At 59.6% G+C, this 21743-nt stretch overlaps 3 protein-coding genes across 12 annotated transcripts; 2 read left to right on the forward strand and 1 right to left on the reverse strand.

Moving 5' to 3' along the window:
• Nucleotides 1-1321: 1321 nt before the first annotated feature.
• Nucleotides 1322-12590, forward strand: CAP1 (cyclase associated actin cytoskeleton regulatory protein 1). Of its 4 annotated transcripts, none has more exons than XM_066982717.1 (13): nt 1322-1461; nt 4736-4847; nt 5095-5195; nt 5839-5916; nt 7423-7566; nt 7676-7761; nt 8307-8412; nt 8520-8697; nt 9380-9567; nt 9775-9898; nt 10001-10083; nt 10634-10777; nt 11175-12590. In XM_066982717.1, the coding sequence occupies exons 2-13, from the start codon at nt 4754-4756 to the stop codon at nt 11256-11258; spliced, it is 1410 nt and encodes a 469-aa protein (XP_066838818.1). In that variant the 5' UTR covers nt 1322-1461; nt 4736-4753; the 3' UTR covers nt 11259-12590. The 4 variants fall into 4 exon arrangements, with proteins under 4 accessions (XP_066838818.1, XP_013039693.2, XP_013039694.2 ...); XM_013184239.3 differs by lacking the exon at nt 1322-1461 and adding an exon at nt 2366-2488; XM_013184240.3 differs by lacking the exon at nt 1322-1461 and adding an exon at nt 2366-2425.
• A 180-nt stretch (nt 12591-12770) lies between these two features.
• PPT1 (palmitoyl-protein thioesterase 1) lies at nt 12771-17620 on the reverse strand. Its single transcript, XM_066982723.1, has 9 exons — nt 17463-17620; nt 17263-17372; nt 16329-16456; nt 15967-16037; nt 15033-15135; nt 14866-14956; nt 14273-14371; nt 13981-14052; nt 12771-13516 (listed from the first exon to the last, which is right to left on the reverse strand). Exons 1-9 carry the CDS (start codon nt 17560-17562, stop codon nt 13394-13396), a joined length of 897 nt encoding a protein of 298 aa, XP_066838824.1. The 5' UTR covers nt 17563-17620; the 3' UTR covers nt 12771-13393.
• A 153-nt stretch (nt 17621-17773) lies between these two features.
• LOC106038016 (probable small intestine urate exporter) lies at nt 17774-21715 on the forward strand. 7 transcript variants are annotated; one of them, XR_010826513.1, is made up of 11 exons: nt 17774-17898; nt 18025-18182; nt 18415-18648; nt 18726-18813; nt 18950-19036; nt 19396-19514; nt 19701-19862; nt 19968-20146; nt 20276-20423; nt 20768-20858; nt 21368-21473. XR_010826513.1 is itself a non-coding variant. In XM_066982718.1 (11 exons), exons 1-11 carry the CDS (start codon nt 17820-17822, stop codon nt 21497-21499), a joined length of 1500 nt encoding a protein of 499 aa, XP_066838819.1. In that variant the 5' UTR covers nt 17774-17819; the 3' UTR covers nt 21500-21715. The 7 variants fall into 7 exon arrangements, 4 of the variants coding, with proteins under 4 accessions (XP_066838819.1, XP_066838821.1, XP_066838822.1 ...); XR_010826514.1 differs by having other exon boundaries at nt 20061-20146; XM_066982718.1 differs by having other exon boundaries at nt 19945-20146; nt 21368-21715.
• The last annotated feature ends 28 nt before the right edge of the window (nt 21716-21743 follow it).

Here is a 21743-nt window from a genome sequence, read left to right on the forward strand (position 1 = left end):
CTGCTGCCCGGGGGTGCTCGGTGCCACCATCCCCCAGCGTTTGAAAAATCGCCGCTGCTTTTCTTTTCAAAGTGTTTTGACAGAAAGCAGGGACATGCCATTCTTTGCCTCCCATTTTCTGTCTCTGTGGGGTTCATAAGGAGTTTCTGTTCACGATTTTTTTTTTTTTAATATTTTTGCAGCCAGCTGAAAGGACTAAAAGCATACTGAGCTTGAACCTGGGCCCAGACATTCCTAGCTGAGCACACCTCTTCTATTTGGGGCTTTTAAGAAAATAGATGGGGAGGAAAAAGTCACCATGGGAGTTGATAGCGCTGAGCCCTGGGCAGAGCTCCAGCCCCGAGGCAAAGCCCACGTCTTGCAGTCGTGATTACCGAGGGCTTTCGCTCCAGGCATGAAGAAACCCTCGGGCACGGGCAGCGCGCCCGGGCAGCGCCACACGGGGAGATGCTGCCCGCACCTTCGGCCGGCCTCCGGGAGCGGTGCTGAGGCTTCACCCAGGCTCCTCGTGGTGCCGAGGGACACGTACTCCCTGTGGCGGTCGTGGCTGTGCCCGGTGCCGGCCGCGTGAGCCGTGCCCCGGGGCTGGTGTACGGTGGCTCCGGGAAATCAGAGGAGGAGGCCGGAGGTGGCTGGGGGGCAGCAGCTCCACGCAGCGGGTGCAGAAATGGATGGAACCGGGGGTGGGCACGGGCCGGAGCCGCTCCCCGCCGCACCGGGGGGACCGATGGGGTCTGGCAGGGGTTGTCCACACAACCCGTGCCTCCCCCGGGGCCTCCGGGCCGGCTGCGAGCCCCACCCCCGAGCCCCGGGTGGGCAGCGCTGGGACCCCCGGGGGGCTCCGGGGGCTGGGCGGCGCCGTGCTGCCCGGCTGGGCGCGGGGCACCGGGCTCGGGAGGGGGCGGCCGACGGGCGGGCGGGCGCGGTCCGGGCTGCGGGCACAGAACCGGGCACAGGGCGGCCGCGGCGGGGCCTCGGCGGGGCTACGGAGCCGCAGGCGTAGAGGGGACGGGGCGCGGGCGGTGCCGGTGCGGCCTCCCGGGGTCACCGTGCCCGTGTCCCCCGGCCGCTCGCACCGGGCGCGGGACGGGCCTCGGGCAGTGCCCGCCGGGGCCGGGGCAGGGCTCGGGGCCGGCCGTGAGCGGGGCCGGCGGCGGGAGGCGGCCGCGAGCGCCCCCCGCGGGCCGGGCCGGGCCCTGCCTCCGCCGCCGCCCCGAGGCCCCGCCCCCCAAACCGAGGCCACGCCCCTAAAACCGAGGCCACGCCCCCAAATCGAATCCCCGCCCCGGCCACGCCCCCTCGCCACCCACCCGCCAATCACAAGGCGCGTACTGCCGAGGCCCCGCCCCTCCGCTCGCGCCGCGCCGGGCCGTGCGCACTTCCGGCGCGCGGGGCGGGGGCCGGAAGCGGCGGGGCGTTGGGGGGTGCTGGGCGGCGGCGGCGGAGCGGCAGCGGCGGGAGGTGAGCGGGGGGGGGGGCAGGGTGGGGCGGAGCGGGGGGGCCCGGCCGCGGGGTCCGGCCCGGGGCGGCCGCGCGCAGGGCCGCCGCGCGCAGGGCCCTGGGCAGCCCTCGGCGGCGGGTGCGGAGCAGGGCGGGTCCCCGGGCCGTGTCCGGGGGGCGGCGGGGCCCGGGGGGCTCCGGGCGGCTCCGGGCTGCGGCCGCCGGGGCTCGGCGCGGCCCCTCCTGGTCCCGGGGCCGGGGTCGGCGGCTGGGCCCCGCCTCGCCTCCGGCAGCGCCCTCCGCGGGGAGCCGGGCGGCGGCAGGGGGGTGCCGGGGGACGGAGCCGCTGGGGGCCGCCCCTCGGGGCCGGACGGGGTCGGTGCGGGCGGCAGCGGCAGCCCCGGGGCCCGGCTCGGCTCCGGGGCTGCACCGGGCGAATTTAACGGGCCCCTTCCCTGCGGGCTCGCCGCTGCGCTGCTCTGCTCTGGGGCCGGCCTCCTGCGAGCCCCTGCCAGGAGCCCCCCGTGCCCGGGGCCGTCCGTGCCTCTACCGGCAGCACCAACTGCCCCCCCCCCCCCCCGCTGCCCCGACCCGCGCAGAGCGGCCGGCTGGGAGCCCGCTGCCGCACGGGGTGCCCGCAGCCGCTGCCCGGCCCGGGGGAGGTGCGGGGCAGCGGGCAGGGTGCTCGCTGTGTGGGGGGCGTCTGCTGCGAGCCTGCCGCTGCCGCTGGGAACGGGCGTTCGGCGGGACTTAAACGGGAGCCAGCTTTAAATCCTGCCTCGCGTCCCGAGGGGAGGGCTCCGTGCCAACGGCATGCTGCTGCCGGGGGCCGCGGCCCTGCTGCACGGCCCGAAGGCCTTCCTGCGGCCCCCTCCTCTCCTCCCCCCTGAGAACGCGGAACTCGGAGGCGAGCTGTGTGCCGCGGCTTCCTCTGCGGGGGATGCAAACGAGATCCCGCCGCGTGCACACCACCGAGGCCCGTGAGGTTAGGTTCTTGCTGACAGATCACTCTGCATTTGAGGTGTTGGGTGGACAAAACGCTGCCCAGGTACTGCCTGAGCACACTTTGTGTTTTTTTTTTTTGCTCAGCGTTAGTCTCTGGGTTGCAGACTCAGGCTGGCAGCGTTAGCGAGGCTCTCGCCTGGACACCTACAGAAAACCTCTTTATTTCGTCCGGGCTGGGTTTGTAGGTAGAAAGAGCTGCGTGAGCAGAGCAAAGAGCGCAGGAAGGGTGAGTCAGGGTTTGGTGAGGAGGGGCTGGGTTTAGCTGCCTGCTGCAGGACCCGACATTGCCTGCACGTAGCCCTGCCTCTGTTGCCGATTTACCAAATGGCTTACCCGTCACGTCGTCCTGGTGTTGCCCGTTAAATTGAACCGAATTCCCCGGGCAGTGGCAGGCTTACCCGGCCGTGGGCTCACGGCTTCCGCCAGGGAAACCCCCCCCAGAGGCCCAGGAAGGACGCGGGGGGTTGGGGGGGGGGGGGAAGGAGCCTGGGTCTGGAGGAACGCTTCCTCTTTTAAAGGCTTCGATCCCGCAGCCAGGCCCGGGGCTGTTCTCACAGCGGCCTGCCTCGCTGCTCCGGGGAGCCGCTCTCTGGCGGGGCTTTCTGGTCGGTAATCCCCGCCCGGCGTGCAGCGGGAGGCCAGTACCGGGGCTGATCAGATTAGAGCCTGGCGCGGGACGCGGTGGGGATCAGCGGAGCACAACAGCAGCTTTGTGCGCCCCGCGGGCCCGCTCTCCATCCCCATGCGCCTGGGGACCGCCCGGTGTCCTGCTGCGCTCCCGGGGCACGCGAGAGCTTCCCCAACGGGTGGCTTTTTGGGGACAAAACGCTTCCTTTAGCGAGCGCGGGGCGGGGGGGTAGAGCCCCGCTCTTGGCTGCGCTCCCATGTGTGGACGTGAGCCCCGTTCTGGATGCGTCCCTTGCTGCAGCAGAGCACTGACGATCCTGTGGTCAGGGTTTCTGCACTGTGTGGAGTAAAAAAAAAAAAAAAAAAAAAAAAACGCATTCGTTGCTGCTGATTACGCGGGCGACCGCCCACAGGTTCAGCCCCTCTGAACTCGCAGCATCTGGAAGCCGCCCAGCCCAGCCACCGCTGCCCAGCTCCGCAGGGCAGGAAACCGCCGCCTTCCCCCCGGAGCCTCGCCGCTGGCGTGGGCAGGCCGGGCTGGGAACGGCTGCGTTTGTGCGGTGCCGCCAGTGCTGCTCGTGCCTAACGCCGGCCTGCCCCGCGTCCTCGGGAAGCCGGGCGAAAACGCAGGCTGTGGGGCAGGGCTGAGGGGGCTTGGGAGCGGAAGCCAAGCAGCAGTGAGAGCCGCGGGCTCAGCTTCTGAGGGAGAGCTGCTCTCAGCTCGTGAGGGCAGGCATAAACCCTGCCCGCCCTTTGGGGCGCGCTGGGAAGAGCCTTCTCATCTCCTTCGGGCAGGGCTCTGAGCTTTGGCAGGCTGCTGCAGCGGGGAGGAGGCCGGGCTCAGGCCCTAATCGCAACGGGTGGCGATAAGATAGGATGCAGTTGGTGAGCTGCTGTTCCCTCCCTGCGTTCCCTGGGCGTTAGTGTGCTCGGAGGGTGACCCGTCACGCTCCTCGGCGCTGGGTCTGCAGCGGGACTAAATGGGAAGTTTCTGTTGTGCTCAAGACTCGTCCAGATGAGAAGCTTCAAATGACTCGTGCCGAAGCAGCTTTCCGGGGCGGTTCAGATCCCAAAGCCGGTGGCAGGGAGTCCGAGCAGGGCACGTCGCTGCGGGGGCAGCCTGTCGCGGTGCGTGCCAGGTGCCTTGCAGCGGTGCCGGGGCTGCAAACGCCCCGTGGAGGCGTTCGGGGCTCTGGGAGGTCCCCGTGGGCGCCTTTGCAGAATGAAACCACTCCGGCCCTGCAGAGCCCCGGGCTCCTCCCAGCGGAGCGCTCGCGTTTGATTTGCTGCACGGTCATAAACGGGACTTTGGCCAGTGAGCAGCTGCGGCGAGGCGCGGTGCAGACCTTTGTTTTACTGAGCAGTGTCAACAGGAGGCTGGGAGATGTGAGCTCTGACATCCTTATAAGGGTAACGAGCCGTGCGGCGGGACAGAGAGGATGTGGCCTTTAAAGAGCGCCTGTGGCGATATAAAACAGCCGTGTGCATGGCTGCTCGTATCCAAACAGCCCTGCCAGCGCCAGGGTACGTCACCGGGGCTCAGGGCCGGGGAGAATCTCTTCTGGAGCTGGGAGGGCTGGTACCGGACAGCTGACCAACGCTCCAACGCTTGGCACGCGGCTCTCCTGCTGCCGGAAGACGCGAATGCGTTGTGTGTGTGCAGGTCGTGGACGGAGCGGACATGGAGAGGCTGGTGGAGCGGCTGGAGAAGGCTGTGGAGCGCCTGGAGACGGTGTGCCAAGGCCCCGGCATGTGTGGGGATGGCTCCTCCAAGGGTAAGGCGCCGCGGGCCCAGCACCCGGCAGGCTCTGCGGGGCTGCTGCAGGGGCTGCCCGTGCGCAGGGGAAGCGAGTTTGGCAGGAGATAGCAACCGCAGCCCCGCTGCACTCGCGCGCTGGCTGAGAGGAGAACTTCCTGCGGGTGCAGCGCTTCCCCTGCCTGCGCTCACTGCACGTCGGGGTGCCCACTGCCCCCCTCGGGGGGCATGGCGGTGGTGCCCACACTCTGCGTCCTTCCCTGCAGGAGTGGCTCAGTACGTGCAGGCGTTCGATGCCCTTCTGGCCGGCCCGGTGGCTGAGTACATGAAGATCAGCAAAGAAGTTGGCGGGGATGTGCAGAAGCACGTAAGGAATCGCTTTCTTCTTCCTCCGTCCCGAACAGCTGCTTGTCCCCCGGGGCTGTTCAGGGCCGGGTTTGCCGTCAGTGTTTGCGTTCCTTTAGCGCTGTGTTGTCGGATGTTAATGCGTAAGGATTCGGATGTTAATAACCCGCAAGGATTTGGGACAGATGCCCAGGTAACCTCCAGCAGATTGCCACCCGTGCACGCTGTGAATCGCCTCCCTCTGAGATCTCTGGGAGTCGGGCACCCAGCTCTCTCCTTACAGACTTTGGCGCGTGCTCGTGGGCGGCCTGTGCGCTGCCCAGCCACAGCTGCTGCATTCCCGTTAGCGCTCCCTGAGGAGAGGTGTCTCCAAGATGTGCTGCTGTCAGACTGGAACACAGATCAGACGTGCCTTCGCTACCAGAAATCCGGAGGCCAGAAGGACGATCTGGCCTAGCAACGTGATCTGTGTGTGGGGAGATAATTGTGGCAGCTCTTTGCACCCCTAGGTAGCTAACGTTATCTGCCCAGCGGGCTTCCCAGGGCTTGGGATTGGCACAACTGCTTCCTTGTGGTCGAGGAGCGAGGGGCAGCAGGAGCTCGAAAGACTGTTGGTGTTAGGCTGGGTACAAGGGAAGCTCTGTCACGTTTCTCTTTGTTCTCAGGCTGAGATGGTTCACGCAGGCTTGGTGAGCGAGAGGTCTGTGCTGGTGATGGCATCGCAGCATCAGCAGCCAGCGGAGGTAAGTCTGGGAAATCGCCTCGTCAGGGAACCTGGGTGCCCCTACCTGGGAGCGGGGCATGGCTGCAGTTTGAGGGTAATCTGGGACGTTCCGGTTGCTCCAAAAGAGGAACCAGAGGAGGACTGGAGATGCTTGGATCCGTGCGGCGGCACTTGCTGAAGGTGTGAACCGCTGTGGGTGCTCGTCCAGTGCTGGGCAGGATTCCAGAGGCTGGTTCTCAGAGCTGCAGAACTGGCATTTCCCAGCCATTAAAGCACGAGCGCTCTGTGTCTGTCAGAGCAGCTTGTGAACATCATCTCGCAGCTTCTGTCCCTCTCACGTTCCTCCTGGCACCAGCGCTGCGCAATCGCTGCTCCCTAAGATGCAAAGCAGACAGGAGCCTGTGTAGTGTGCTTCTCATTCTGTGGCACTCACAGACCTTCAGGCATGAAGCTCCTAAGGCAGAACAGACGCCTGTCTCTCTTGAGTGGTGTCTGAACAATAGCCAGACTTGTAGGACTGATTTGTCCTCAGCAAGTAATTTAATGCTGTGCCCTAGGCTGCCACCTCAGCAGGATGTGTGACTGAGACTCTGATTCTGCGTGCGTTGGCTTTTCCCTGCTGGGAACTGTTTCTCCATGAGCAGCAGGATCCCACCTTGCTTTTCTTTGCAGTTATTGTCTGGCTCACTCATGGCTTCTTGGTTACTTGATGGTGGTGCTAGGCTGGAGCTTCTTAAAGTGTAGCCTGGCCAGTGGTCCTTGGGACCTCTGTGTTTTCATGTGAACAGCACGACGGATAGCAAAAAGGAAGTCAAAGCTTGAAAAGCAAGTTTTGCCCAAATTTGTCCCTCACTGCTGCCACCGCAAGGACACTTCCTGATCTTAAAGGAAAGAAAAGTCGCCTAAAAGGCATCTCTGGAAATGCGTAGTTGTTTGCCCTTGGAAGACTTCTAAGCACTTGCATTCATCATTCTGAGTGAACAGCACATAAACAATTCTTATCGTTCAAGTATTAAAGGCTTGGATCGACTTGAGAAGTAATTTGGATCCTGAAGTCCAGCTTGATAGGTTTGTTGAGACTCTCCTGTGACTCTGAGTGTAACGCAGGCTGTGGGTCTCAAACTGCCTGCGTAGCACCCCCCTGCCCTAAGGGTTTATGAAGGAGAGGAGAAATTTGACAAACTGTCTTAGAACAAAAGAATACAGGGAAGGCAAATGCTATTTCTGTCCTTGTTACTAACGAGCTTTGTCAGTGTTTCTTGGATCGCACATGAGTCACAGTTCTTGGCGTACTCCCATAGTACCAACCCAGCTGGGAGCTATGACTTCAGCCCTGGAGGAGCTGGGCCGTGGGACCACGCTCGGCTCCTGGGGAGGGCCAGGCCTGGGCAGGAGCTGTAGCAGCAACTTGGGCCAGTTGGAGTCTTCCTCTGAATGACCGTCATCCCGGCAGGGCTGCCCATGTACGTGCAGCTGCTCCAAAGCAGCACTGATGTTCTTAATTGTTGTCCCCCTTGTTGTGCAGAATGTCTTCTCGGCACTTCTGAAACCGATTTCGGAGCAAATCCAAGTGGTGCAGAATTTCAGGGAGAAGAACCGTGGTAGCAAACTGTTCAATCACTTATCGGCAGTCAGCGAGAGCATCCCAGCCCTGGGCTGGGTGGCCATGGTAAGGACTGCTCTGGGAGCTGGTTTCCTTGGGCGGGTGGGAAGAGTCTGGCTCCCTGGTGAGGCAGCCCCCTCAGCTGCTTCGTGCCAACGTGTTCTTTCTTCTTTAGGCTCCGAAGCCTGGTCCTTACGTAAAAGAAATGACTGATGCTGCCATGTTTTATACTAACCGGATCCTTAAGGAGTACAAGGATGTGTAAGTTCACCTTTTCTCTTACAGACATCGCTGAACACAGCTAACGGGGTGCACGGGGTTCACTGCAGTATCTGACCGCAGCTGCCTTGGTCTTTAATTAATTCCTCTTGCTTTAAAGGCAGGGTGTATTTATAAAGCCTCAGTCAGCTGTTCTCTCCTGATCCTTAGGGTTAAGATTCCTTGCGTTCGTGTTGCAGCTGGAATCTCCAGTAGCAGGTGGATTGCTGTTCTTGCCTCAGCATCGTCTGGTGGCTGAACTGCTCCCCAGGGCGGTGAGCTTTGTCTCAGGAACGGGTCTCGTTAGGATTACCAGACCCCTCAATTAAAATACGCTACAGAACAGAGCAGGCCTCTGGCCCCCTGCCTGCAGGTGCAAGATTAATCCTGAAGCTAGAACTCGGTGCTCAGGTGTGAGACGGCTGTGCTAGTCCAGCTGAGTCCTGCCCGCAGTCCGAGAGAGGGAGGGATGTAAAGATCTCTCTATAATCCGTGGGTTTTGATGGTAAATGCGCCTGCTGCCTCCTCATGATCTCCTTGTATCCTAGAGATAAAAAGCAAGTGGACTGGGTGAAAGCTTACCTGAGTATCTGGACAGAGCTGCAGGCCTATATCAAAGAGTATCACACCACGGGGCTGACCTGGAGCAAAACAGTAAGTGCTGGCTGCATCTGCAGGGACTTCTCGGGCGGGTATTGCGTGATTATTGCAGCAGACGTGGAGCTTGTGCAATGGCCTTTCCTCTTGCTGGCCTCTTACAGGGTCCTGTAGCAACAGAAGGGGCTAAAGCGCCATCCGCTCCCCCCGCAGGGGCTGCACCGCCCCCCCCGGGCCCTCCTCCCCCTCCTGCTCCTGCCCCCACGGGCTCCAGCAGCGATGACTCTGCCTCCCGCTCGGCGCTCTTCGCCCAGATCAACCGGGGGGAAGGCATCACGTCTGGTGAGTGGCGCGGCGGGCAGGGCAGGGCAGGGCAGCCACGAGGAGAATGCCGCTGTGCTGCGGGTCCGACCAGGCTGGCGTTTTGGATCCTTGTTTTGCTGCTGTCCCTGAACATCCCTGCTTCTGGGAAGTAGGCTCACAAACAAAAGACCGTCTGGTCTGAGCGTGAGGCTGGGAGCCAGGAGCAGCCCTGAGGCAATTCGCAAGGACAAAGGGAGCCCGTCTGAGTTGGTGTTCTCAGCCTCCTCTGTCGAGGGGGGCAAGAGATTAATTGCTCTTTAGGATGGAGGGCGGGGGGCTCTTCGGTTGCATACCTGTCCTGCCTCAAGTACCAAAGGTGCAGTTTCACACCTACTCATATCTGCACAAACATCCCCCCCTGGCTGGCGGACCAGGACAGATGTGGCACAAAGGTGAGCTGCTTGGCTCAAGGCTTCTTCCAGCTGCGGAGTGGAACAGCAGGAGGGGGCCTTCTGGTTCCACCGAACGTCCTCATGAACGCTGCTTCAGTGTTTCTGGCTCCCTCTTTGACTTGTCACTCGTGGCTGGGCTCAGTTTAGGCCCAAACTCAAGAATTTATCTGCATTCTGAGAAACGTCATCATGCTGATTACTGATGTCTGGTGTTTGGGAACCTGCGCTGTCAGTGGAGAGCTGGAGCTCAGGCTTGATTTCTTTTGCAGGCTTAAGACATGTTTCAGATGACATGAAGACCCACAAGAACCCAGCACTGAAGAACCAAGGAGGTCCTATAAGAAGTGGACCCAAACCTTTCACTGCTCCCAAACCAGCCTGTAGTGCTAATCCTTCCCAAAAAACCTCTCCAAAGCAACCTGCAATACTAGAATTAGAGGGCAAAAAGTGGAGAGTGGTGAGTGCCTGGCATCAGTATGTGTGGGTTGGAGGGATGGGAGCTTACAGCAGGGAAGGGGTCTCCACAAGACCTTTCTTGTAAGATCCATTAGCCCGGTGCTGCATGCAATTAATTCCCTTTTAAAGGGGCTCCACTACCCTGCTGTGCTTATGGATGAATTGGTCTCTGTTCTAAAAATAAAGCGCGTTTTCCTCTCCTTTTCAGGAAAACCAGGAGAATGCCACTAACCTGGTAATCAGCGATACAGAACTGAAGCAAGTAGCTTACGTTTTCAAGTGCACAAATAGTACACTCCAAATCAAAGGCAAGATCAACTCCATCACCCTTGGTAAGTAGAGCAACCCTGAAAACTGCTTCTGCGTGCTGGTCTGTTTGCAGAAGGCTGAATCTCCACAACCTTTTTGTGAGCTGCTCTGTCTTGTCTTTGCAGATAACTGTAAGAAGCTAGGTCTGGTGTTTGACGACGTGGTGGGCATCGTAGAGATCATAAACAGCAGGGACGTTAAAGTTCAGGTGAGCGTCTGCGTCCTGCTCTCTGCCTGGGGTGTGATGCTGCACTGCACAACAGGGCTCCGGTAGCATCTGCTGCTCTCAGTAGCTGAGTTTCCAGAACGGGAATATGCACCTGTGGAGAAGGCTCATGAAACGCCTTCTGTCCTACTGCTCTGCAGCTGAGCCTGCCCGGCCCTCGGGAAGAGGGCTGAAATTTGTCTCAGTGAGCTGCTTCAGGGATCTAAATAAAAGATCAGTCTCTGTGAGGCAGGCAGCAGGATCCGGCTGCCAAAGTAGGAGGCGAGCAGGAGAATGAATGTATTCTGATTCCAGTTTTGGTGTCTGATTTGGGATGGGCAGCTTGCCCAGCCTTTCCTTTGGTTTTGTTCTTAAAAGACCAAATCAAGAAATAACCCTGGATTCTTGCCAGAAGTGTGAGTACTTGAGTTCAGTGTGACTGTGGTGGGGAACTGGAGTCAGACCTCTTGCCTTAAAAACCAGTGCAAAAAGAAAAATGTGGCTTCCCACTTCCCGCTGATGCTCCTCTAACTGCTGCTTTGTTCGCGGCTAGGTAATGGGTAAAGTGCCAACAATCTCCATCAACAAAACAGACGGCTGCCACGTGTACCTGAGCAAGAACTCCCTAGACTGCGAAATCGTCAGTGCCAAGTCATCAGAGATGAATGTGCTTATTCCCACGGAGGGCGGTGACTTTGTAAGTGTTATTTTTGCGCTCCGTGTGGAGGTCTGCAAGAGGAGGGGGAAGGCGTGATTCTGATTTTGAGACCCGCAGGGAATATCACAGTCGCAGTGAGGTCTGGAGGTACAATTCTAGACTCGCCATTTTAATCCTAGACTTGGGGGTTGTGAATGATGATTGGAGGCTAAAATCGGCAAATCAAGTTGTCTGTCTGTACACTGAGACGCTTGCTGTTTGGTGAGAGTTTCCTCTTCCTCAAGATCTCTGGGGGGCAGAACAGGAAGCGTTTGTTGGTGCCGGAGGGGACGTACCGGAGACTTAAGAAAACAAGTGCCTAAAGCAGTGATACTAGCTACTAGTTTCAGTCGCAAACGGAGATGTATGACCACAGATTTCTGTTTTTACCCTCCAGACTGAATTCCCTGTCCCAGAACAGTTCAAGACGGTGTGGAACGGTCAGAAGCTGGTTACCACTGTGACGGAAATTGCTGGCTAAGCAGAACAGCTCCAAGGCTCACGCCCTCCCCTGGCCCTGCTGTGGGACAAATCTGCTTTCAGATGATTCTCTTAGATTTCTTGTACCTTTCTGCTCTCAAACTGCTTCTCTTCTACCCGAGAGACACAGCTACCTGCCGTCACTGAAATACCTCTGGCTGGGATGTGGTATAGGTGGCGGGTCAGTTATTGTCCACATCTATTAGCAGGAAGGTGTATTTTTCCCCCTCCCCTTGTCTGATCTAACTGCACCAATTGATCGTGTCAGATTTTGGGTGAACTTCACAGCCAGTACTGGCGGTTGGCTTTCAGAGTGTTGTTCGGGTTTTGTTTTAATTTTTGTATTGCCTTTAAGCAAACTGTTCACGTGAGAGAGGAGTGTTGTCCCCTTTTTAACAAATACTGTTGTCTGTTGGGGTCCAGAAGCACACAGTTGCCATTGCAAATGTCTGAAGTTCCTGGGAGCTGCTTATTCCAGCCCTACGTACTAATCAGTGGCATTACAGGACATGGGAATGGCTTTGTTGGACCAAAGGCTGAGGACTTGGGCCATAGCATTCTACCTTGATTTTCCTTTCATCATTCCTACTAGCTCAGTGCGTTTCTGACTGTGCCATGACAGGAGGCTTTTTATTAACCCGTGCCACAGGAAGACTGCGGTGGAGTCGCTGCAGTTTCCCCCCCCGGCAGTCTGGCTGGTAGCTTGGAGCTGAGCTCTAACCTCTTCCCATGAGCCCTCCATCCTCTCAAGGGAATCTTTACCCCAGGGCTTCCTGCTCGGAGCAGCTGAACTCAGGTTCAGTGCTCCAGGACGGTTCTGAACCTGTCCCCTCCTGCAGGGGAAGGGTCTCCTTCATTCCAGGTCAGTAGTGCAGTATTATTGATACCCAGGTTGGATCAAGTTGGTTCATCACTCTCTTCCTCATCTGCAATCAGTCACCATTGCGTGAATCTCCTCGACCTCCCCTTCCCCCTTGCTTGGCTCTTTACATTGGTGGAAGCTTGCAGCCTCTGTTCCAGGGCCCTGGAGCAGAGTGATGGATCTACACCTCAGTACTGTATTGACCCGTAAAGGGAGCTGCACGTGCTTTGACCTTCATTTTTCCAATGCCTCGGGTGGCATAAGCATATCGTAAATGCATTTCCTCGGTAAAGTGTCAATGTTCTTTTTCTCTAGGACAAAACTTACAAAAAAATATGCAATTTTTTTATTTTAAGACTGTCCTGTGACTTGTACTTGTCTTCTCCTGAGGCTTGTGAAAAATAAAAACCTTTCTTATGTACTTAAGATTATACAGAAGATAGAATAAAATTAATGCCAACTTGCTCATTACAGCGTCTCCTGTTTGTTCTTCTTGGAGGCACAAGAGAACTCCGGTGGGACAGGATGCCCCGTGCTGCCTGGCCCTGCCTAGGTTGCTCTGAAGATGACCTCCCCCGGGGGGAGCCCAGCCTTTCCTCAGCTCTCTTTGAATCAACCGAGCAGTAGTTGTCAAATTGCACCTCTGTTGTGTTAGGTGGTTAGATGTAAAGGTCTTTATTGATTTCAGTTGTACAAAAGTGCATAAAACAAGCCATTAGTTGAAAATGGTTCAAGCTGTTAATACCCACTTAATTTAAAACGCCCTTTTCCCCAGAACCTCCTAAATGCGGTCTCTTTCCCCAGCCTGACAGCAAGACTACTCTCTCTCTCTCCCCTGCATATGGCCACGCTAAGTCTATTCGCTTATCCCCTTAGGAGACGCTGCGTTCCTGCACTAGTGATTTTGGTTAATGCTGCCAGTGCTTCTGGAGAGGAACAGGCAACGGGGGCTGAGTGTGACTTAAACCTCTCAAGCAGCTCAGTTATTTCACCGTCACCAACTGCCCAGCACAACCACCGCTCTGAGCCCAGCAGGGGGACGGAGCGCTTCAGCAGCAGTGCAGGGCTCAGCCCACCCCTGTCGGAGCGTGGTCACAGCCGTCTCTTGTTGCAGTGCAGCAGGTGCTACCGCTGCACCCTGTAGAAGCACTGAGATTAATTTCCCCACCCACCCCCCCACCCCACCCCTTCCCCAGCTTCCCTGCAGGCTTGTACACGAAGTACTCTTGCACAGTAGCAGCTGCATTAACTACGGGGAGCCCCCCCAGGGTGCCTCACTGGAGGAAGGGGAGGATGGTGGTACAGAACCACTCCTCTGAGAACTGCAGGTGATCCCCTTCCACCCCCAGGAACACCAGCTTTCCTGCTTTGTCCATCTCCTGCAGCCCGAGGCGGTCCTGAAAAGAGAAGTGTGCTGAGAGCATCCCGAGGGCTGCTGCAGCCCGGTGACAGCTGGGGAGCCCACCCAAGAGCAGTGCTGCTGGTCACAGACCGTGGCTGCGGCACAAGGGGCTGGCGGGCTAGAGCAGCTTCCACCTCTGAGCTTAATCAAAGTTTCTCCTCACAGAGAGGAAAAAGTCACTTCTGCTTCTTTTTCAAGCCTTGTTGTAAATCAAAGTTCATTAAACACATGTGGAAAAGGATTGTGAGCCAGGCGTGAAACCACCACCGTAACGTCCCACTGCCAGGGACCGGCCTGGAGGGAAACAGCTCCTGGCAAGGGGAGGCCATGCCCCAGGATCAGCGGAAATGTGAGTGGAGCAGGACTGGGGGTTTCAGAGCTCCTGAAGGCCCTGGGGACACCGTGCTTATGGAATTGAGTGGGAACTGCAGAGCCCCCTCAGCCCCCAGCAGAACGTACCTCTGTGTACAGCGGGGTCTCCCTCAGTGGAACCGTCTCCTTGGCTTGGCCGCTTTTGTAATACCCAAACCACTGCCAGAGGAAACACAAGGGAACAGTTACCGAAGGGCTCCCGGAAGGCAGACGGACTTACTGACCGATTCCGGAGACGTGCTGCTGCAGGCGGCACAACAGCACGCCTCCGCGCTCAGCCTGCTCCTCAGAAAAGCTCTGCCACCGAAGGACAAACCACAACTGAGCAAGCAAGACCCAAAACACCGCCTGAAAGGAGCACCTGCCCTGCCTGCCTCACCTCAGAGATCGGAGGGTCAACCATCGTGTCGTTGAGAAATTTCACCATCACAAACTTTTTCAAAGCCATCAGGTTTTTCTTGTACGTCTCATTGATGCCCTGGGTGAAAGCAACAAAGAAAGACCCCGGTCACGGAACGGCCACCGGGAGGGACGGCGGCTGGGAGACTGCCCGCTCCAACTCGCGCTGCACCAGCGAAGGAAGCCCCGGCCTGCACCAGCCTCGGAGGCAGGAAGGTGCTTTCCTGTGCTCTGCCTTCGCTGTGCTCGTGGCATTCAGCCTCCTCTCCAGGCTGTACAAAGGGGCCGGTCCTCTGCTGCCTTCCAGGGCAGGGAGAGGAGTCGCCAGGGGAAAGGTGACAGGTGGGCCGCACACTTGGCGCGTCCTTCCACAGGGCACAGGGACACAGGAGCTGCTCTGGCGTGGCCAAGCCTCCATCACAAATCTGCCAGGGCAAACATTTCGTACGCTCCTGGGGTGCAGGGCAAAAAATGCTCCCTTTGAACTCCAGCAAAGGTACTGCCATGGAGAACGCAAAGGAGCTCACTGCTGCTGCTGTCCTGCTGGGATTTATGCACCGGCCAGCTCCGTACCCTCTCCTGGTTTATGTCGGCCAGGAAGATGCTGTTCTTCCTGTAGTCCTCCTCCCTCAAAGGATCGTGCCAATACTCTGCTTGCACCAAACTGGAGAAGAGAAACCAGAGATCAGGCCAGAAACCCGCAGCTTCTCACGCCTCTGCAGCCTGACGAGTGTACTCACTGCTCTTGAACAGCTTGCGTGTAGGCGCCCAGATCCAGAGTCTTCCGGATCCAGTCACAGATATGGGAGCTCTCCCCAGGGCAGCGCGGAAAGCCGTACACGCCTGGGGGACGGAGCCATCATGTAACAACCCGGTGAGCCAAGCTGCAATCCCTTAATCCCTCCGGCTGGTAAAGAACCAGCCTCTTACGGAGGGGTGGCAGGAATTACCCGGGGATCAGGAGGCCATTAATTCCCCAATCTCGTTAGGCAGCCCTCCTGCCCCGGGCACTAACCAACACAAAGGTAGTGGACGATCTTCTTGAGCTGAGGTTATTGCTCTGGAGGATGGGGGCATGCAGGCGAGCAGAACGTTCTCCAGCTCGCCTCACGCGCTCTCTGGAGGTCTCAGGGTGGTTCCCTGCAATTCCCCCCCCCCCCCCCCCCCCCCCCCGACACTACAAAGAAATAGACCCAGGCCACGGAACTTCCTGGGGTAGACCATCTGAAACCTATTGCCAGCTGCCCTTAGCTGTACGCTCCCTAAATTACGCTTCATAGCGCCTCTTCGGTCTACTGCAAAGAGCACCTCTCTTTCCTTGGGGCTTCAGCCTTTCACGTGCCAATTTTAAAATACCCCGTGACCCAGAAGGTTTAGTGTCACAAAGGCTTCACTGTGTACTCAGACGCTTCTTCTCCAGAAACAACTCATCCCAGGTGCTTCCAAGGTACGTAAGAGCTCTCCTGAGAAGTCTTCTACTTACACACGTCCCTTCTCAGTGCCAGTCAAGCCAGAAGGTAACGACTGAGCCAAAGCAGGCCACCGTGTTTAGAGAACAAAGGGACAGCTTGATTCCGGAGAAGCCTGCTGTTTTTCAGGAAGAGGTCAAAAACCTCCCTCCTCCTGCCGACAAGAGCCCCCCGCCCTCCACCAGACAGGGTAAGAGGACGCTACCTTGGTGCTGCCCCCCAACGGAGATCAGATTGAACATGGGAGGAGAAGGACACCTCTGGGCTACCGCCCTCCTGTGGAGAAAGGAGGAGGAGCTGAGTTAGCGCCGCGAGCACCCCGGCCACGAACACTGCTCAGCTTGCTGCAGCGTGGGCTCAGGCACCCGGGTGATGTTTGCCTAGAGAATCGCGCCGTGCTGGGAGAGGAGACTGGGGTCTCCTTCTGGAGTCTCGCCTCATTTGGAGTGCTCCCACCTTTAGGAAGGGATTTGTCTGTTTACATCTGCTTAGTACTTCAGGAGAATTTAAAATCAAAATCAACCCCCCAAAAAAATCACTGGAAGCGGAACAGAAATGTCAACTTACAGGAACTGCCCCCCTTGGGAGAAGCCGATTGCGTTGTAGCCTCCTTTCAGGTGCGGGTCCTTGGCGAGCTGGCTGCACACCTCTCTCACTTGGTCGTTCGCGTTCATGAAGAAGCTGTTCTCCACGTCCTGACAGCCAGATTAGGAAGCACAACTGGTACCTTTACCATGGCTTACGTTATTTTCGTTTCTGCAAACTGAGCACTAAAAGCTCCACTTGTGAAAGAGACCTTAACCTTCACGAGATGACGGAAACGAAATTCAGGCTCTGAGGATTCCCATCAGCGCAGCTTTCTTCCTACTCTGCCTGCCAAACTGCCTCATAGAGAATAGTGCCGCTTCCCCAGCCTTCTTCCCAATTTCAGTTCCTTCAGGTTTTGTATATTTTATACACGTATGTACAAATTGACCTCCACCTGCCCTTTCCAGGTCCCAGAAAATAACGTACGTTGCTCGTTATTCTGACAATTTGAAGAAATTTCGTAGGGGTACGCAGAACGGACAAGAACATAAAGGCGCAGGAGCAGCCTGTGTCTGTTGCACTGAAGCCATACAGCGAGTGCGTCCTCTGGAATCAGAAGGGACGGCGGGATGAGGCTTTAACCAGGACGGCGGGGCGTCCCCCCGCGTCCCGTACTGCCTGGGACGGTCCCGATCAGCGCCCAGCAGTGGCTGCGCACATTGACCCAGTTCAGACGAGGGGGTTGTTTTCCCCACCTCTTTCCTACAGGTGTTACCTCAATGCTGTTGGCTCCTGCCCGTCCGGCCAGTTACCTCGTGAGGTAACCAATTACCGGAGGTAACCAATTACCAGCAATTACCGGGGGTAACCAGCTACCAACAACTACCGGGGGCGCCCCGCGGCACCCCGGACCGCGTTAACGCCTGCACCTCCCCCCCCCCCCCCCCCCCCCCAACCCCGCGGCCGCCGCTACCTGCAGGGGCGAGGCGCCGAGGCGCAGGGCCAGCACGTAGGTGCCGGGCAGGCGGCGCTGCAGCACGGCGCGGATGTAGCCCATGCTGCGCGGGTTGCAGCAGCTGTCTCCTGCAAGGCAACGGCGCAGCGTCACGGCACGGCACGGCCCGGCGGCCCCCCGCGAGTCGCCCCGCTGCCGCCCCGCGCCCAGCCACCCACCCATGCCGTGCCACAGCACCACGGGCGGGGCCGCGCGGCCCAGGCCCGGGCCCAGGCCCAGCCACAGCAGCAGCGGCACCGCCGCGCGGAGCGTCGCCATCTTGAATGGTCACGTGACACGCGCGCCGCGCCGGTCACGCGGAGGCGGGCGGGAGCCGAGCAGGAGGGGGGCGTGGCCCGCCGCGGTGGGCGGGGCTTTGGAGAACGGGGCGTGGTTCGAGTGAGTGGGCGGGGCCTGAGCGGATCGGGGGCGTGGCCTGTGCTGGTGGGCGGGGCCAGAGGCGGCAGCACGTGGCAGCCCCCCCCCCGCCCCCCCCCCGCCCCGCCCGGGGGCGCGGAGCCCGGAGCGCCGGGAGCATGGAGCGGGCGGCGGGCAGCGCAGAGGCCCCGCACGAGGCCGCCCCCCTGCTCCCCCGGCCGCCGGCCCCCAGCTCCGGTACGGCCGGTGCCCCGGCAGCCCCCGGGGGGAAGGGGCCGGCGGGGGGTGCGGGGCCCGGGGGCGCCGCGGGGCTCGGGGCTGCCCCGGACCCCCGGACCCCCTCCTGAGGCCGCCTCCCCGCAGGGCCGTGCTCGGCTCGCTGCGCCCTGGCCCTGCTGGCTCACGGCGCCCTGCTCGTGGCGTATGCGCTGCGGGCCGCCCTCAGCATCGCCATCATCGCCATCACCGGCGGCAGCCCCCCAAGCGGCAACCACATCACTCCCGGCCCGCGGCTGCCTCAGGTGGGAGCGGGGGCGGACAGGGATCACCCGTAACCCAGCGCCGCATCCCGGCCGTGCTTCTTAGGGCAGGCTCGGAAGCAGCCGAGGAAAGCCTCAAGGATGGGGGGGGTGAGGAGCGGAGCGCTCAGTTCGTTGTCCTTAGGGCCGCGTTTCCTGCTTGCTTCTCCCCTCCTGGTGCAGTCTGAGCCAGGAAATGAGAGCCCTGGCCGACTCTGCTCCCCGTCCCCACCAGGCCCCCGTGTACAACTGGAGCGCTGAGACCCAAGGGATCGTCCTCAGCTCCTTCTTCTACGGCTATGGCCTCACGCAGGCGCTGGGCGGGTATGGTGCGGGGCTCCTCGGGGGGAAGCTGGTCCTGGGCAGCGGGCTCCTGCTCTCCTCCGCCCTCACCCTCCTCGTGCCGCGAGCTGCGGAGCTCGGCGTGGGTGTCCTCGTGGGGTTACAGGCGCTGCTGGGCTTGGCTCAGGTCAGTCGCTGCTCTAGTCGGCCCTGGCTGCTGCTCCCTGCATCCCTTCCCTCCACGCTCCCCATTTTCTGTTGCAGGGGGTGATATTTCCAGCTCAGTACACGCTCTGGGCAAAATGGGCTCCTCCGCTGGAACGCAGCAGGCTCATGAATATCGCTGATGCTGGTAAGGCGTGAGGATGTTCCCAACTGCCGATTCAGTGAGCACAGGCCCTTCCCTCACCCCCTTCTTTCCAAGTCGGTCCTTGGTGGTTGGGTACCAAAGTCCCTTTAAAACAACTTTTTCGGTGTCTGATCCCTAGGATGCACTTTTGGAACTTTCTCTGCTCTTCTCGTGGCTGGAATCATCTGCCAGAGCCTGGGCTGGCCTCTTGTGTTCTACATCTTTGGTGAGCAGTGACCCACCGTGTCCCTCTTCCAGCCCCGCAGCAGAGCATTTGCTGGCAGAGCTCCCAGCGGTTCCCCCCCAGAGCCCTGCAGGACCAGCTCCTCCCTTTGAACTCCCACACAACTCCGGGCTCCCCTCTCACCTGCCAGGCCAGGATGATGAAGCCCTTTTTGCTGGGGTACTGTAAGGGAACGTGCTGACCCTGTCATGCCATTGAGCCAGCCCCTTCCACCACGAGCAGTGGGTTTGGGGGAGTTTGTCCCTTTCCATCCTTTGCACTCCGTTTCACTAACACCAGCCTCCCCCCGCCGGCGCTCAGCTCTGCTGCATCGTACCCACTGAGAGCCCCACTTTCTGCAGGTGGCGTGGGCTGCGCCTGGTGCCTCTGCTGGTTCCTCTTCGTGTATGAGGACCCCGCGAGTCACCCGTGGATCAGCGCTGGGGAGCGGGAGTACATCGTGTCGTCGCTGGCTCACCAGGTACACGCAAACCCTTTGGGAACGCTGCGGACACTGGTAAGGGGACTGCTGTGGTTCTGCTGGGCTTCTTACACAGCAGCCAGAGCTGGTCCCGGCCTTAGCAGCAGGTGGAGAGGCCGAGAGAGCCTGGGCAGCCCTCTAGGGGATGGGAGAAGGAGAAGCCCTGACTGATGGCTGTCCTTCCAGGGCAGCTCTCATGGCCGCTCCCTCCCGCTTGGGGCCATGGCCAAGTCGCTGCCTGTTTGGGCGATTGCCGTTGCCTGCTTCTGCACAGACTGGTTGTTCTACATGCTGCTCACCTCCATGCCCACGTTCATGAGCAACGTCCTCCACTTCGACCTCAGAGAGGTGAGTGCTGCCCTGAGGCTGGTCTCTGCAGCAGCGATGGGGCTTGGTTGCTCTCTAGGCTGGGAATACAGAGTTTCCTCAGGGATGTTTCTTCCTGAGGACCAGTGGCTCTGGGACCAGCGGTGCTGCAGCCTCCGAGCCCCTGGCTGCGTCACTTGGTGCCATGGAAGTGAGAGTGCCTCGTTCCCTGCTCTGCAGAACGGGCTCCTTTCCTCCCTGCCCTACATTGGGAACGGGCTGGGGCACATCCTGGCTGGGCTGCTGGCTGATTTCCTCCTGGCCCGGTGAGTGCTCGGAACAGCAGCTGTCAGGAAGCTCTTCTCAGCGCTGGGTGAGAACAGGCTTTCATCTGCTGTGCAGCCTTCCCAACACGCCCGTGTGGCACATAGTAAGACACGTTCCCTTCTCTCAAGGGATGCTGCTCCCCTCCGTCTTCCTGGTGGTTGTGCCTTACATCGGCAGCAGTTCCACGGCTGCTGTGGTACTTCTAACGCTGGCGTTGACGATAATCAGCATGACAGGGGCAGGCATCAACATTAACCACATCGATATAGCCCCCAGGTAAACGGGTCTGTCCTTTGTCCCCTCCCTGGCTTTGTGTTCTTCCTGTTCCCAGTCCCCCAAAGCTTCTGCAACTCCTCCTCGCTTCCCTCATCTCCTGCAGCTAGTCACTTTGTAAGCTAGGGAGTAAAATAAAGGCTTTAAATTCCCCCAGTCTTGCAAGGAAGACGCTAGTGTTGCTCAGCGTGACAGGCACTGTTCATGCAGATGAGTTTAAAGATGTTTCTTCTGGCTGAGGATCTCTGGCCTTGTTCACTGCAGGGAAGGGGCTGGCAGCACCTGCTCCTCTCTTCAGACAGTTTATACTCTGCCCTGCTCAGGAAATCTTTGCTTCCTCCCTCCAGATACGCAGGCTTCCTGCTAGGAGTCACAAATACCTTTGGCATAATCGCAGGAATTATTGCACCTACTGCAGTGGGACTTCTCGTCAGCCAGGTAATTTGGGGCCACAAACCACAAGCATATTCCTGGAAGAAAGCACAGCTTTGCTCTCAGAAACAGATTGCTTTCTTTGCAGTGAATCAGATTTTAGTCCCAGCCAGCCCCCTCACAACACACGCGTGCCACGTAGCACCCTGCAAACCAGAGCCCCCGTTCTGGGGATCCGGGGATGAGTCAGGAGGGTGGAAGAGCCCCACATGGCCCCATCTGGGTGTGCTTAGAGATGGAGAGGGGTGAGGGAGAGGGGCGAGGGAAGAGCTCTGCGCCAAGCAGGAACGCTTCCTAAATTCAGCCCAGCACACGTTGTTTCCAAAGCTGCCAAGGCAGGAAGAGTATCTCCAGTGAGCGGGTCTGGCGTATGCCTTGAGCAGCTGTTGGTATCGGTGGCAAGGAGGGGACAGAGCTGAGCTTGGTGCCGGGGGTCTGGGTGGCAGCAGTCGGGTGATCGCTACGGGGAGGTAACGGGGGGATGACGGCATCGTGGCCTGTTTGGACTCCCCCAGGATCTCCAGGAGGGCTGGAGGAACGCCTTCTTCGTGGCCGCAGCCCTCAACGTTTTTGGCCTCATCTTCTACGTGGCCTTTGGCAGCGGGACCGTCCAGGGCTGGGCTCGAGAGGAGCCCGCTGCGCCGTGAGAGCTGCCCGCGGCGGGGCTGCGGGGGAGCAGAGCTGGTGTGGGGCGGACGAGAGGGATCGGGGGGCGGCGGGGGCACGGGACGGGGTTGTCGGTGCTTTGTCACGGCCTCCGCACGGCCACACAACAAGTCTTCTCCACAACGAGACCGGCTGCTTGTGTGTGGGTGCCCTGTTGGGGGTGGTGGTGCCCGGTGCCCCGTCCTGACGAGCCGGCGGCCCCGCGGGGCTGCTGGGGGGGGGCAC

This window comes from Anser cygnoides, chromosome 24, assembly GCF_040182565.1.
Source record: "Anser cygnoides isolate HZ-2024a breed goose chromosome 24, Taihu_goose_T2T_genome, whole genome shotgun sequence".
In the NCBI taxonomy this organism is placed as follows: Eukaryota; Metazoa; Chordata; class Aves; order Anseriformes; family Anatidae; genus Anser; species Anser cygnoides.